A 17,551-nucleotide genomic window follows, 5' to 3' on the forward strand; every position below is an offset into this window, starting at 1 on the left:
TAGTGCTGTTGTTTTCCTCAAATAAAATGATTAATCACAATTTCTCTGAAAGTATGCAATTATTTTTGGAAAGTGGACAAATGCTTTTTTGAAAGTCCAAGCCATGAACTCAAAATTTTCTATCCCAAGTCGTTAATCTTTAACCAGGGATCCCAAATCATATATTACAATTCTGAAATCCAACTTTTGACATTATAAACATTATAAACATTGTAATTATTATAATTATTATTCTCATAATGTTATATAAGATATACTAGGAAAAAACTAATAATAATAATAAGAAAGCAAACAATAACAACAACAATAGTAGTAATGATAATGGTAGTAATAATGATAGTAATAATGATAATGATAATGATAATACCGGTATTTATATTTATATATGTATAAAGTATTTACATGCAATAAAAACCAATGTGATGTATTGGTTGTGTGTTTGTGTGTGTGTGTATTTATTTGAATCCCTGGACTTTCTTCTTTTTCTTTTTGGGTGGCGCCGCAGTTCTTTCACTGAATGCACCAGGAACTGGCTGAGATGATATTGTAGGTGCTGTAGGTGCTGTAGTGGGCCCATTGGTCTTGGGAGTAATGGTGGATACTGGCTGTGTAGAAGACATCGATATCGGCCTCTTGTTTTTGGGAGCCGATGTAATGACTTCGATAGTAGGTATATCCTCAAGCTTAGAATCAGTATGTATCTCATTGAATGCAACACTGCGCTTCCTCTTGTCGATCCGCATGGGAATAGGAAACATATCCTTTGGAGCAACACCGGTAGGTTTATTCTGACGATATTGGTTGCGTATAGTAACATGCGAAGTTTTAGGCAAACCCGGCGTCCATTCACTCGCCAATAATCTAGCAGAATTAGTTACGCTAGTCAAAGGTTCTCCGATCTTGAGAAAACGAAGCCGAGGACCTGTATTTGACACATCTGTGTCCACAGGGACATTGACAATTCGGTTCCCAGAAATTGTTTCTGCCAGCTTTGTGTTCAGCATTTCACGCGTAGAAACTCGGGTTGCATGAAGGGCAGAATCGTCACCAGAAATAATAGGTGGAATATTGTGTTTGTTTGCCATATCGAGAACATCCTTTAGTGAATCACCTCCAGCCAAAGGCACGGGTCCCATATCTTTACTCGAAGGAATCCAACATATTTCTGCTTCAGGTTGGCTTTGCAACAAATCATATAATTCAAAGAATTGTTGCTTATTTGGTTGTACACTTCCTTGTCTCTCGATCAATTCGGCCCTTTAAAGACAATTAAAATAATTATTTGAGTTTTTCTTTCTTTTGGTAATACAATACGTTATTAATAGCGTTGAGAAATAATAATAAGAATAGTAGTCATAATTATACTTACAGTGTTGATGGGTGCTGGTTGTTTTTGTTATCTTCCAAAATATCCTGAATTTTGTCAGGTTCAATTTTACGTTCATATTCAAGTGGTTTAAGCTTTGTAGAGAGTGAATCTTCCAGAATACCTACATAATTTATCCATTATTCTCTCTATAATCCAGAAAAATCAGAGTCTATACTAAAGGTTTCTTACATCTGGCCATTGACACAAGGTTAAGACTCTTAGTGAATTTGGTTCGCTCTGCAGCTTTTGCTTTTTTGACAAGGTACGAGATGTATTTTGTGAGTCGATCTTTGTTAATAAGGTAAGGTACGCCAGTAACTATAGGGGGTGGATGTCCCCACGTGGATTTTAGCATCAGTTGGTATTTCAACCTTCCATCTTTCATCAAACGGAAGAAAAAGCAAAATGGGCGAGATCCAAGTGAGGAACAAGGTATACTGTGCAATATAGTTCCTGCACCTGCCATGTGGATAACATCTTTCCCATTAAAATGTTTGAACTCCTGTTTTGAAAAGTGTATTGGTTGAGATGTGTTGAGAGATAGCTTGTTTGCGAGTGGATAAACTCCAGGGAACCTGAACATTTAGGTATAAATATACATATACGTATATATATATATATAATTAGCTATGTATATATACTATTTTCAAGAGCTTACTGTGTGATTGATGCGTTATAAACAAACGATATAGTAAATACTCGATGTAACAAAAAATCCCATGCAAAGATATGTGCTAAAAAGAATGAAGGTTAGAGAGAGTAGTAGGATCTTAATTTAGTATTATTACTTACTTCTTCCGTTTACAGTAATGATTTCCACATGGGTTGGTGGACCATCGTCCATGTAATGCTTCCATTGTCCCATAACTTTTCCAGTATAACGCACATCTAATAAAACAACATCCTCTTGGGTCACAGCCACACAGAAAAACGAATAGGGGGTTTTGTCGACGCCAAAAGCATAGAAACGGGTAGATTTACTAGAAGTTTTGTAGAGTTTGCGCATGTCACCCTTTTTGTGAAGTCGCCAAGATTATTATTATTATCATCTCTGTTGTTGTTGTTGTTGTTGTTGTTGTTGTTGTCAAAGATACAAAACAATAAAACACTTACTTGTCTATCAAGTAACATTATGCTACGAGGAGAAGCAATGATAAATTGCTCTGGGTCACAGCCATAACCGCATCTTCTCCATCGCTGACTGAGTTTTTTGGTTTCTTTGAGGTTCTGATCATATTCTATTGTGTGATAACTGTAGAAAACAATATTGTTATCACCTAAAAAATCAAACCATTATATAAATACATTAACTTACGTTGGCAATTCAGCTGATTCATCTTTAATATTAAACGACGCAAAATAGCCATTTTCTCCCACAAATGAATAGGTATAACAGTCATAAGGACTCAACGCGATACTTGACGGTGTACATTTCCTGGATTCTTCTTGATGCATGGGGAAATATTCATGTAGTACCTCTCCTTTAATCTTATCTTCGTCTATTTTTGAGGTTTCAATCAAGACAAGAGCTACACTGATGTCCGTCCTTACACCAATTATTACTGAATAATAAATAAGTATATCTGCCTTTAAACTCCAGTTATATATAGTATAATCTCACATCTCTTTTTGTCTTGCTTAATATTAAAAGCATTTGATATTTCGATCTGACGGATACAAGAAGGAAAATTCATTTCAAGAATTGATTTAATTGCTCCTGAAGGGAACTCATATGTGTTTTTTGATTCATTATCTGGATCAGACAATGTAACTTGGGTTGTTTCAGTGGAAAATATATCTAAAATATAAAATTAAAATGTTAGCAAATTCACACGCCTAAAGTTTAAAGAAGTTTATTAATATATGGGGAAATAAGGGGAATACCTACGAAGTTCTCTCTGAGAATCTCCAATTGGTAACATCACTATGTTCTTATCATTAAGTTTGGCAACTGCGAGTACATTGTCTCTTTTTGAATCGTAGGTGTCGGCACGAATGACATCAACATGATCTTCCAACAATAGCTCTTCTATATCATCTGCAATTGTAAATGAGAGATCTCCACATATTTTAGCGGCTTGAATCGCCTAATTTTTTGTCAGTAAACAACCAAGATTCACAAAGAGTACTATTGTACCTTGGATCTCGATTCCTGCGCAGTTACAATGCGTAACGGATCGTATGAGTTTGTTGGCTTTATAACAGTTTTCTCTTGAGTCACTTGGATCCAATCTTTTGAACATTACAAGTAAGAATTTATTTCTTGCAAGGAAAGAAAACAGCAACCAAAAAAAAAAAAAAGAGAGAGAGAGAGAGCTAGATTCTGCATATATGTCGGCTTACTAGTTTTGATTGGTGATGCTGAAGGATGAGTTTTGAGATCGGGTCCCAAGTGATATTGAGGGAGATTCAAGTCGATGCGAGGAAAGTAATTCTCATTGCAAAATGGTTTTTTTATTGAATTTGATTTCTTCCAATGTTGAACCATCCCAAATCTGTCAAATAGAATAAGAAGTTCAAGACAGGATTATGGTAATCTTTCAGAATACTCTTTTTAACAGTCACGACAAGGCGAAGTATACCAATTAGCAGGCCTGTATCTATTGAAACATACTGAACAAACGATATACATTTTTTATTTATTTAAAATAAGATACAAGTCAACTATAGCTTGTTAAAGAAGTGTACAATTAACTATTTTAGTTAAACTTACACGCACAATATAAGATCAAGGGAATAAATAGATAAATAGAAATAATGTAATGTAATGATATAAATAGACTTTACTCTTTTGTAGTTTTAAGTTTGTCGTTATAGTCCAAAGACTGTGTTGACTTGCATGAAACCTTTACAAGAAAGATAATAATAAAAAAGAAGACCCTTGTAGCTGGTGCGTATAATTAAGAAATATAACGAAATATATGTAAATGTATTTTACATGTATATATCTGTTACATAGACAGGCGAGGACATAGTAATGGTTATCATAATGATGATAATAAAAACATGGACGTTATATAGGAGACTTGTCATTTATAGTATCTATCATGTCGTAAAAAGAGGATCAGCTCGTACAACCTTTACAGGCTTGATGTAGGTCGAAATATTGTTAAAAGAAGAACGATGTGATCTATGTCAGAAAGTCTAGGCCTGGGTCGACTTTGTAAATAATACACGCTTTAGATTATCAAATAGAGAATCCATAGGCTTATTATACTAAGAGCACTCGGACCATTTGTTAGGGTAGACTCTGTACTACGAAGAGCTTGTTTTGGTCTGGGTGTAGAACAAATCAAACAAATAGAGAAAGGAGGACAATAGATAGTCAGAGTGATCGATTGGGATCTTTGTACACAACCACAGTAAGGTTTAAATGCCATGAGATCATAAGTCAAAGTGCCATGTGTAGAAATATGGACAAGAAAGAAGGAGAAAAGGGATGGTGGTTAGGGAGAAGGGTCTGTTTTGGCATGGCTGTTCGATAACTCCACCCCCTTGATTTGTGCGTTTCTTTCTTTTTTGACTATACAGAAATCGCAAGGTTGCAAGACATCTTTCTTTTTTTTTCCGATGATTTTGTAGAATAGCTGAACGTGGGATAAAGGAGGCACAGGGACACCTTGCTTTCTTAAATAAACATTTAAATAGATTTAAAAAAGAATCTTATACAAGTACCATTTTCATCTTACTTTCCATTCGCACTATGAAACTATATCTCCCCGTACTTCTTGTCTTTTTTATAAGCCATTCAGTTCAGTCCGCTCCTCTACCAAAGCCATTTTCACAAGATGTCCGCTGTATCAGTTCTACGGCCACTCACACTCCATTCTGCAACGGAAATTAAACTCATAGAATGGTGCTAAAGAAGTCTATCTAGTTAATCTTTATTATATGTACAACTTTTTTTTTCCTGTTGGAATGTATTAAAGAAAAAGAAAAAGAGCAACGGCAGACATTCTGTGTCGTTTGTTTGTCTGTCTGCTTGATTTGTATTATTATCGATGATTAAGTTGTATTCAGTAGAAATGATAAACCATAGCCTTTTGTTTTTGTTTTCAAAATTATATGGGATAATCCAATTAGAGTATACGATATTTACATATATAACTTTTGTACCAATTTTTTATCCTTCAAAACAAGATGAATCCAATTGATATATACTATGGTAAAAAGGATTACTTTGGCTGGAGATTTCTGTAAGGATTTCTTTAAAGTTGAATTTTGATTAAGCACCTCTTTTGTTGTTGTTGTTGTTGTTTCGATTTCGGTTTTTGTGTTTCTTTACCATTATAGTTCAAAAGCAAAGGCACCTTTTCAATATTTCACCTTTGTCCCATCATATTTCTACAAGCGGAACAAAGGGTCTTTATTTTCTCCCATCCCACACACAATACAAATATAATAATAATAAAACTATTCACCAAGTTATTTAAATGTAATGACTTACTAAATGACATCTTGAGAGCACTTGATGATAATCAAGTTGGATATTTTGTATTCTTCTTATCGGTATTTCTTTTAACCAAAAACTCTCTACAACATCTTTTCTAGGTCTTACAGTGCTTTCAATTAGAGAGAAAAAACTCGGGCAAATATCTTCAGAACCTTACTATCAAGTCGAAATTGATAAAGCATATATCAAAACTTCAAAGCAATAGTAAGATGTCAATTTCATAAAAAAATGCTCAAACTGTAACAAAGCCAAGTCTTTTAAATAATTTGAATTGGTACATATAAAGCGATCCATAAAAGAGATTGATAATGAAGAAATAAAGGCTTGCTATAGTATAGCCTTAGAAGTTCACAATAGGTTACATTGGGTGTTTGAGAATGGTAATAATCTTGAGAATCACAAATTCTTGTACACCACTTTAAGCATGATATCTGTTGCAAAGCTTTCTTTGATAATTTCAATAAATAACAGTACCTATCTTACTTTTTATTTTACTCTGTATAATAGTGCATGTATTTGATTTTAGGAGTATCACCTCTTAGGTGAACCATAACGTAGCATCTACTCATATGGCATATAGTCACTGGGGCTTAAGGCGCCTAGACAGATCTTTAAAGCCAATTAGTACTATTTTTATATATCTGAAATTTTTAGTAAAACATGTACATTCAATATAAATGTTGTATTTTTTTCTTTTAAAAAAAGGAAGGGCTTTGTTATTTTCCGGCTTTACGCATAGATAATACTTTATAAAGTCGAATCCCATCACAATAAAATACAGTAAATTGTGATTAAATAAAAGTTCAAAGTGAACTTTTGCAAATCACTTTACATCATTGAACAGTAATATCTATAGGTGTGCTTTAAATTTATATATATACGAGTTTGTGATGTATATGAAATACATAGAGTATATACATATAAAAATATACTTGAACAAGTTTAACGCAGTATGGTATACAAAATACCATTTGCTAACTACTAATACTTCAATCCCTCATCACGTGTTACCTATGTAGCAGTTCCACTTAATAAAATGAGGAAAACCGGCCCTGAATGTGCTCTTTTAATTAGTCAACATGTCATCAATGTAAATAGTAAACAACACGCGTCTTCATACTTACACTTTATAAATAGAAAAGCATCACATAATGAATCGGTCGCAAGCATCCCGAAAAAGCGAAAACCCACAGAAACTAGGTAATAAATACTGTTTAATGAACCCAATTGTTATTCAAAATTAATTGTAACATCTAGTTTTACGGTGGTAATCAAGCTGAATTAGTTTAAAACTTACATGCAATTCTTTAATCCAGGCCTCCTAGCTAATCAAGATCTTTCTCTGTTTGGGATTTCGTTTCTAGGACATCAATATTTATGCATCGACAATCCGCTTTGTACAACAGCATTGGTTAATGGAGATTCCAAAAGGTCTTTTGGCTCACCCCAAGTATTGTATCACAGATACTCTTTTAAATGACTTGGGGAGTCAAAACAAGCCTCCTAACTTGTCCGAAGAAGAATACAAAGCTTGGGAAATACTTGAAATTTTGATGAATACACATTCAAAAAATCTCGCAAATCGGTTCAACCGATGGTTTAGTTCAGATACAGCCCAAATACAGCATTTATTAGCCAAATATGAAGATAAACATTCAGGCGATCCATGGGCAGCAGTTCTTATCTTGCTGTCTTGCAGGAAAGTAACCCAAGCTTCCAAAATTGCCCAAGAGCTGGGAGATCACGACCTAGCATCACTGTTGGTAGAATCCGAAAAGCTTAATGTGAGACAAAATGCGCAGGGAAAGGTCAAACAGCTGCAACTACGCGGGACATTTAAAGAGCTTACTGGCTGTCATCAAAAGATTTGGTGTGCTTTGGGTGGTCAGCTAGGCTACTGTGCCGTAACAGAAACCGTGATAGTAGAGGATATGGATTGGATGCTTGTGTTGGGTTTACATGTGTGGAACGGAACGTGTGCATCTCAAACATTGTACCATGCAATTCAGCTCTACAATGAAGCTTTGGCATATTTACCTGGAATACACAACATACTGAGTCGTAAAAAGACTGCCTTACCACCATCTAATTGTCTATGGGTAGGCGTTCTGCGCTTGTGGGCATCAAATATGCCCAATATGGCGGCTACCAAAGAACGCAAGAAACGAAGATCGACTGATTGGAATACGCTTTCCGTGGATGAGTGGCCATTGCATTTTGTATGGCTTTTGACCCTCCTGAGGTCGGACTGGTTCTCTTCGGATGAAATTTACCAATGTACTAGGAGGTGGTGCAATGCGTTATGTGAAGTTGGACTTGCTGAAGAATCTGTGTTTTCGGCTTTGTTTCTTAAAGAGTAAGCTATTAATAACAGGATAGTTGTTTATTTGGATTTTGTCATCTTACTGTTTAACAGTGAGGCTTCTCGTGAAGCCTTGATAAAGACCATATTAAACAGCCGTGAATTAAAGAATGAAGGTTACATACTTAATGAGCTATATATACCGCGCTCATGGTTATATCAAGCGAAGGTATATTTATAATATTAAAGTATACGGCAAGAGCTTTGGTGACTAACATTGGGTGTATAATAATAATATAATGTGTAGGCTACTCGCGCACATTTAGCCAAAGATTATGCTACAGAGGCTGATTATTACTTTGAGGCAAATCAATTTTCAAAGGCAAAATATACAATTATTAATCACCTTATTCCCGCCCATATGTTTAATAGTAAGTAAAATATTAGATACAAGTAAAAACTATTTAACGTGCCATATATACAAAGTAAGATACTATGAGTCTCATATCTCTGTAGATGAAAATGGTCTCGTCTCTCGTTATCTATCGAAGCTCGACTTATATGGGGATAAAGACAATGAAGGAGACATCCTTCTTAATTCCTACAAATTGATCGAGTCCCTTCCAAAAAAAATCGACACTGCTGTTGATGATCCAGAAGCTACTAAATTATTGAAAGACGACATACATTTTACAATAAAGAGTCTCAAGGAGGTTCAGGCCAGCTGTGCACATGAAGATAACTTAGTTTTCTTTATCCATCGGATCTGTGGTAATCTTTTGAAGCTAGCTGCTGGATTCAATGACCATGTAAGTAAATATTCACTCTCAAAAGATTATCCTCAATCTAATATATATCATAATTATTCAGGTATTTCTTGAAGAGTTGATAACAGCTACTCCATTAACTCCAGAAGACTGCCAATTAAACATCAAAGAGTTCTCGCGTTGTTTTCTTACTAGCTTTATCAATCAAGCTTGTATTTAACATAACTTAATTTATCAAAAGTAGTACTACTTTACAATCGTATCTTTATATGTGTTAGCTACAGGATTTTAAACTTCAAGACAAATGTCCCAAAGCTTTATAGCACATTAAAGAAAAACATTCGAAAGAAAGTATGCAAGTTAATAATGCTTGATTTTTCGTGTTGAAATACAATCTTCAATTTTCCGAGGTTTGTAAGTTATAGCTCTATAAAGAAAAATTGAATATGCCCCAAATATTAGAATCATCAGTATATGATCTTGTAACAAAGCTGGAACTAATAAGATGGCAATAGTATACATTTTTCTTAATGAAAGTCATAGTCTTTTATTTCTCAGATATTTTTTATAAAAATTGATTATAAACACCAAGACAAAAACCAATTATTATGTCTTATGAAACCGCCCAAAATAGTCTATGCATGTATGGTTATGATAGACCTATTGATTATTTGTAGATGGTAGACATAGACAATTAGAAATCATTTAACAAAGACTCATAAGGGGTCGATCCAATCATATCAATACTTAGATGCCCATAAAGTTTTTTATAAAGCTCAAAACCTATACCATGGGATAAAAGGGTGACTGTAGTAAAGGTAAATATATTCTATTGGCGGGTATGTCAAGGCTTCGGGTACATATGTTATTATATAAAATCTTATGAGAGCTCATAAATAAGTGAAACTCCTATAAATATTAGGGGTAAATAATATGTAGAGGAATAAAGAAAGAAAAAGTATTTGACACAGAAAAATAGATAGTAGGCAGTAAGAAAGCAAGATAACACAGAAACACCCCCTAGTAAAGTAGCCGATTTTAGTACAACCAACCACAGGTAATTTTTGTAAGCTTTTTTTTCCCGGGGGTTTGGGGGTAGGTTTAGGGTGGAGTTTTATCCATAAAAGCAAAGGGTATAGAAAGTAAATTTTTCTTTTCACAAATTAGACCTGGCATCGCCTTTGAAGCTACCCTTTTAATTACCCCATATACCAACTACAAATTCCTTTGGATTTGGTCATCTTAAAGAAATTTAACTGTAATTCAGATAGACATACTACAGCAGTTTACAAAAATGGACAAAATTTGGCTACAACGAATCAAATGACCATCTAAGAAAATGTAGTCTTTAGTGAAGAGGATATTTCATCTTTGGAATATTTAAACGCTTGAAGATCAGTGCCTTTATTTTTTCTTATGTTTAAAACCACACAAAATAACAATGATAATCTTATTGATAGAAGAATGTCATTATGTTTTATATCTGGCTGATACATATATATATATATATAAAGCTTGTTTATATATCTCTATGTTAATAGTTTTGAATCTAAATAAGAGAAATCGAAAGCCAAGAAGAGTTGTTATTATTATTTGTCCCAGGAATTGTAAGAAAATCGTATCTTTCACACAAAATTGAAACCAAACCAAGCCTAGTATTCTTGCACTTTTTTCATAAAATATACTATGTTAAGCATATGAGATATGCTACTTATAAAAGGGTGGCCTTATTTGCAGATAGACGTTTATGGCTAATGTAATACATATTACATATTTATTATTCTCCATCCACTGCAATGTCCTCATTAGACCTTTCAGCACTCCTTCGAACCCCCCTTTTTTATTATAAACACAAACACACCACTGCGGATCAGAGAAAGCACAAGAATGTTTTTTTTGGCTATTTTCGGAAAGTGTGACATCATCATGTTTACGCACTTCTTTTTCGTTTACAAAGCATAGACTTCACATACTCAAGGGACCTCATCTGCTGTCTGTTGAACGTAAGTACACCTCTATTTTTATTTAGTGAACCACTATAAGTTGAGAGAGTATATGTCATCAGAGATGGCTTTCTGTGGGCTTTCGCTGGATTTTTTTTCTTGGTCATCATCTATGATCATCTTGATCGATATCCTTTGCAGAATTATATAAAAATAGCTGCAAAAATTCGTTTTGTAAAGATAAAAAGAAAGGAATCTTATTTTGAAGACTGAGATGAACAGATGATATTTATCCATGATGATGGTGTCATGATGAAGTGGCTTGGTTAAAGAAGTCCGGAGAGGTCATATTTTAACTTTTTTATATGTACTTTTTTTTTATATATCTTCCATTTATTTCTTCTATTAGAGTAAGAAAGCGCTACATCTCACTCGTCAAGAAAGACAACCCCCACTTCTTGTACATAAAACAAGAAAGATAGATCCCACTTTTTGTATATAAAACAAAAAAGACAAGCAGAAAATAAGCCAAAAATAAGCTCTCTGCTTGATCTTTTTGTTGTTATTTTTATTGAACCGAAAGAAGTTTTTGCCGCCCTTTATATATATTAGTATTATATATATATATATATATATATTACTATTACTATTATTATTATTATTATTAAAAGCCTTGTCAAGGAACGCGTCACAAGTAGCTTGGATCTCTATTGTTTCCCGCCTCTATTTGAAAGAAACCAGCAGTCCAAAGCCGTTATTTCGTATGTGGTAGATTATGGCTACTGATATCTCAACCAACGCGACTCTCGGGCAAAACAGTCCAACCCCTGAAGGATTTCATAATACGGCCGATTTAGTAAGTTTATCAATACCGATATCGATACCAATAGCAATATTGGCAATATCATAATCATTGCTATTGTTGTTATCACTATCAACTATTATTACTATTATTATCGTTATCGTTACTGTTACTGTCACTGCTACAATTGCCCTTATTATCAATGTCACCACTAGTACTATTATGATTAGTATTAATGCTAGTATTAATATTAAAGTTTTGATTATGATTACTATCAACATACCTATTATTATTATTCAAAAATTAAATATATCTTAATAATATAGATTAATATTCAAGAATTACGCATTCGAGCAGAAGAAGAAAGAAAAGAGAAACTTAGGTAAGGGAAAAGGGATAGTCAACAATTGCTTAAAAGTGTTAAATAAACTAAAATAAATTATGAAATAAAATATATACATATAAAAAAGGCTTATAGCTATCCATCGGGAAGCACTACTTAAAGAACTCTTTATGCTGATGGGTAAAGCAGACGGTGATGATCATGTCATGGAATTTCTAGAGCATGGGGATATCACAAAGCTAGATACAGACAAATGGCAGGCGTTTTTGGAAAAACATCAATTGAGGTAATATATATTAGCTTTGTGTGATTACATCAATCTCACTTACACACACGTATACCTTTATCTTTAAGCGAAAACATGGCAGCCATTAAACGAGAAGAGCTCCCTTTGGATCAAATATCTCTATCCGGCCTTTCTGCCGAACTCCACAAACAAGAAGACCGCACTAACGATCCCAAGCGACTTGTTCGTCGCATACCTCCACCCCCTGCGCGTATGGTGACGCGTGGTGTGAGTGGTGCGATTAGACACCGAAGTGTAGAAGAAATCTTGGCAGGGCTAGATGTAAGTTTATCACTCTTTTTTTTTAAAAAAAAAAAACTCGGACAAAAAACTCATGCGGCATAATAAGCACAAATATGCTGATACTATACCTATACAGAGAAACAAATCATCTACTGGCGTACAACATAATATACTGAATACCCGCCCTCGACCTAGACAACCTCCTCAAAGAACAACAACTCCATTTATACGCCCAGGCAGCGAATATCCTATCCAGACCTACAACGGACACAAATTTGTTGACAAGAGACGCGAAAAACCCGAAGGATTTGATTTGTATGCATGGCAACTGCGAGCTAATGCTCAACCTCTTTACAAACCCCTTCAGACTGCACGTAAAATTTTGACCACACATGATTGGATGGTATGTAAGGGAATATTACGGAAGCAAATAATCTAATAAAAAATGTTTTGTAGTTGGCCAGAGATGAACTCAAATCAATAAAAACGATCCAAAACATCGAGAACCTCAAAAAGAAAAATTTATGGAGTTTTAGACAATTGAAGCGCCACAAGGCAGTACCCCGTACAAAGACCCACTGGGACTCTCTTTTGGATGAAATGGTTAGTTTACATTAAGTTATATGCTATTCATATGCCTCTAATAATACTGGGAATAGAAATGGATGCGAACTGATTTTAGAGAAGAAAGAAAATGGAAGGTCGCAAGCGCCTATATGGTATCTAAAGCAATCATGGAGTGGCATAACACAACAGACAAATCAAGCATTTGTATAAAGGTGGGATGAAAACAAAGCAAGAGCCTTTCAACCGGAATACTATTTATTTACCCTTTGGATTATCTATAGACATATATTCCTGAACCGATTGAGTATCCTGAAACTCCTCTCAACGAACAAATGTACGAATTAGAACCCCACACCTTGGAGCAAACATCTATGTTTGATACACACATGGACAACAACAACATGTTTGTCGAATCAGGCGCTTTTTCTGTTAAATCTCCAGCTATGCAGCATGACTTCAATCAATCAACAGATGCAATTCTCGGGAACCATTATGCAGAATCCAATACAATTGATTCGGCTCATAAGTCCGAAATCAACGAGCAAGCGCAACAAGTTCCTGAGCTCTCACACATGGAGTTGTCTATGTCATCTAATCTTATCCAATTCTATCGAGATGCTATTTGTAGTCTTGATATGTTCTCGACTGTTTTTAGCTTGCCTATCCAAGATTTCCATTCTTTAGACATTGAACCCTTGTTTAAAGATCTCGCTTTGTATGAGCCACCAGATCCGGATGTCAACGATCCTTATTTTGATGAAGTTGAATACAATCGTCTAGTACCTTTCTCTCGCCTATCAACCAAAAAGATGGTCTTTCAAAAGCCGAATCGTCTTACTCGGAAGCGCACAATCGATGGAGAGTATGTGGGTGTTTCAGAAGACGAAGAAGTTGAAATAAAGACTCTTCCAAGAAACGAACGTTATGATAATATTCCCCTTTTGTCACGTAAGTTTTAACAGATATTTTACACGATTCAGAGTCTAACTTTGAATAAAAATAATAGCACTTTTTGCCCCCAGGAAACTCAAGGAATCACCTGCATCCTTACCTCCTACACCACAACCACCTAATGTATCTCGCACATTTAGCACCTGGAATGAGGAAGATGATATATGCTTAATTACGCTTATTATTCAATATACCTTCAATTGGGGTCTTATTTGTGATGCACTCAACGCAATCCGTACACCAATAAATGGTGAAAGAAGGACACCCTGGGAGTGCTATGAGCGTTGGAGACAAAATAATCTTACTTCACTATCCGGGCAAGTCAATGCAGGTAATTGTTATTATTTAGCTTAAAAGAAAAATAACAATAACTTAAACTTTTAACTGATATTCCATTTTAAGCTTATGTACCAAAACTTTTGCGATCTGAGCTGCCTACAAGAAGACAGGCTCTAGTAAAATTTGATGCCCCTAAAAAACGACAAAGGCAATATAATATCTTTGAGGCTATCAAAAAAACCCAAAAGAAACGAGATGAAGCCCAAAAGACGACTAGTAAGACATTTTCACCGTTTTTTTTTGTGTTTTTTAACTCTAATATATTACATTTTTATACGCACATAGCTCCCGCTGCTGCTCCACGGAGTACCATAGATACACACGGAATGAGTAGTAATGGACAACGTTTGCCTACTGCTATGGAGATGAGTATGCATAAAGCTCAACGCGATCGTCAAATGACACAGGCTATAATGGAACAGCGCCAGCTTTCTGCAGCAAACTATGGACTAAATCCCCCGCTTTCAAATGTAATTTATTACCACAATACCCGTATGATATAATATTTATCTTTTCTGCATTTCTGTCTAGGTCGCTCCTCGTACTTCCCACAGTGGCGTTCCTATGAATCATTCTCAGATACCGGTTCAAAGACCACCACCTACTGCGGCTGTTATTAACTCTGGTCAAAATACTCCTTCGTCTGCAGCGGCAGCAGCAGCAGCTGCTGCTACTTCAGTTTCTGCTAATCGAGCCATGGCAGCCTCCTCTGCAAGTGCCCAAAGACCACCTCAAATACAAGCTTCACAAGCTCCAGGTCTGCCATTAAGCCGTTATAGCCCACAACTACAAATGTTGAGACAACAGCAACTTGCTATTATAGCAGCAGCCCAAGCTCAAGGACAAGTACGCCCTCCAGTATCCGCGCCGATTCAGCGATTTGCAAATGTTATACCCGGTTCACAATCTCAAGGTAAAATGGACATTCTCATTGTATAGTATTAATAGAAATGCCCGTAAAAACCAATCGTATACTTACCAATAAGTAACTCAGACGGGATACAGCAACAAGTACAATCATCTCCACAACTACAGCAGATCCAACAACTTCAACAACAAGCCCAGCAACAGGCACAGCAGCAGCAGCAACAACAACAAGCCCAGCAGCAGCAGCAACAACAACAACAGCAGCAGCAACAACAGCAGCAACAGCAGCAACAACAACAACAAGTTCAACAACAACAAGTTCAACAACAAGTTCAACAACAACAACCAAATCCTCAAATGGTTTCACCTGCTTTACAGCAACAAGGTGTTGCTTCTCAATCACCACATCAACAAAACGCTATGCATTCCAATCCAGTAAACGCTTTGGCAGTAGCTGCTCAACTTGCACAAATGGGGTATGGTATGCCTCAGCTACCTGCAGGCCAACAAATTCATCTACACCGCTATTTGGCACATTTGCAAATGCAAACTGCCTCTCAAGCGGGTATATCTGGTAATAATGGACAATCAAACACGTCTCAATCAATGAATAGCCCGGCTGTTGCCCAAAATACACCGTCTGCTCAACAATTGGCAGCAGCAGCAGCCTCTAATAATGGTTTGTCGGCAGCAATTTTGGCTGTACAACAACAACAACAACAGCAATTGCAGCAGAGATTCCAACAAGCTAGCCAACTACAACAAGCTAACCAACTACAACAAGCTAGCCAGCTACAACAGGCCCTTCAACTTCAACAACAAATACAACAAGCGCAACAGGCTCAACAAGCGCAACAGGCTCAACAAGCGCAACAGGCTCAACAGGCTCAACAGGCTCAACAGGCTCAACAGGCTCAACAGGCTCAACAGGCTCAACAGGCTCAACAGGCTCAACAGGCTCAACAGGCTCAACAGGCTCAACAGGCTCAACAGGCTCAACAGGCTCAACAGGCTCAACAGGCTCAACAGGCTCAACAGGCTCAACAGGCTCAACAGGCTCAACAGGCTCAACAGGCGCAACAGGCTCAACAAGCACAGCAAGCACAACAGGCACAGCAAGCGCAACAAGCTCGGCAATCTCAAAACCACTTGCAGCAAATGCAGTTGCCACAGGGTCAACAGCCACAAGGGTCACCCATGGTACAGAGAAGTCCACAAAACGGAAGTATGGGACCTCATGGTCCAGTTTAATTTTCGGCTTCAATGTATCTTCTTTTTGTATATTTTTTCTTTTTTATTGCTTCCGTTTTCCTTTTTTCCCATACTTCTTTTCTTAATATTTCCAGTACCTTTTCCTCTTCCTCTTTCTCCTCCTTTTGCTTGGCAGAATCCTTTTGTAGCTAAATCTCTTTATTTTCTGAGCACCATTTTCTTTCAGCACTCTGCTCATTCCATCACACACAATTCACCCACTCACTCAATCCACTCACTCACTCACTCATATAATTATCCTTGTTCTCCGCCATGATATTCACTCTGTAGTAAATATTCAATTTTCACATACAATACAGCTGATATTTTTATTATCCTATTTTATCCTTTTAGATATGTAAGACAAATTTGTTAAAGTTAGACCACAACACAAAGTTTACAGAATCTTAATATATAGTCTTTAAAAAGGCTTTACCTGTCCCACATTATCTTTTCACATTTAAAAAGTCGAGTCTAAAAAAGGAAAAAAATAGTTTCTATTTATTAAAAAATTATTGGGAAAAGATATAGTTTATATAGACAATTTAAAGAAAATGTTACAAAATACATACATTTTTCTTTGATGAATGTATAGACATCAATCTACTATGCGCGTATTCTACAGATAAATACGCTCAATATAATAAGTAATTGTGTTATACGTATACCACAAATGAGCTTTGTAGAATAATGAGCACGACATTTCTAATTCTCGACTACGAATGATTAGTATACAAATATGTCCAAAATACAGTAAAGCACATTTGTAAGGCACACAGTTCGAAAAATTAAGGCGCATTTCTGGATTTTTTTTCAAAAGCTTTTTTATTTATTTAAAAGAGTTGAGCATACACTATATATATATATAATAGTGGCAAAATGGTTAATAAAGTAATAGCCTAAGAATACTTTTATGTACTGTTTATTTGAAAAGAAGATCCATTCATAACGAGTAACTCTTACAAATACGCCTTACAGATCTCTCATTGACGCCCAGAGAGCGATATATCAATAACTCAGAGTCTTAATCGAAGGTAGAGCATCATCGTAATTAATCAGAATGCGAAA

At 35.7% G+C, this 17,551-nt stretch overlaps 2 protein-coding genes across 2 annotated transcripts; one reads left to right on the forward strand and one right to left on the reverse strand.

Annotated features, from left to right (window-relative positions):
* Nucleotides 1-455: 455 nt before the first annotated feature.
* On the reverse strand, nt 456-4,342 carry PHYBLDRAFT_67396 (hypothetical protein; the record flags this gene model as incomplete). The annotated part of the gene is made up of 13 exons (XM_018441790.1): nt 456-1,257; nt 1,370-1,490; nt 1,559-1,944; nt 2,028-2,103; nt 2,162-2,381; nt 2,483-2,621; nt 2,685-2,931; nt 2,991-3,167; nt 3,258-3,456; nt 3,507-3,601; nt 3,713-3,864; nt 4,157-4,215; nt 4,325-4,342. The coding sequence occupies 13 exons, from the start codon at nt 4,340-4,342 to the stop codon at nt 456-458; spliced, it is 2,691 nt and encodes an 896-aa protein (XP_018284556.1).
* Nucleotides 4,343-6,901: 2,559 nt separating this feature from the next.
* On the forward strand, nt 6,902-9,253 carry PHYBLDRAFT_189269 (hypothetical protein; the record flags this gene model as incomplete). The annotated part of the gene is made up of 8 exons (XM_018439631.1): nt 6,902-6,912; nt 6,960-7,022; nt 7,080-7,089; nt 7,187-8,178; nt 8,239-8,353; nt 8,432-8,555; nt 8,641-8,933; nt 8,995-9,253. 8 exons carry the CDS (start codon nt 6,902-6,904, stop codon nt 9,109-9,111), a joined length of 1,725 nt encoding a protein of 574 aa, XP_018284557.1. The 3' UTR covers nt 9,112-9,253.
* Between the last annotated feature and the right edge of the window lie 8,298 nt (nt 9,254-17,551).

Source organism: Phycomyces blakesleeanus, assembly GCF_001638985.1.
Source record: "Phycomyces blakesleeanus NRRL 1555(-) unplaced genomic scaffold PHYBLscaffold_35, whole genome shotgun sequence".
NCBI lineage: Eukaryota > Fungi > Mucoromycota > Mucoromycetes > Mucorales > Phycomycetaceae > Phycomyces > Phycomyces blakesleeanus.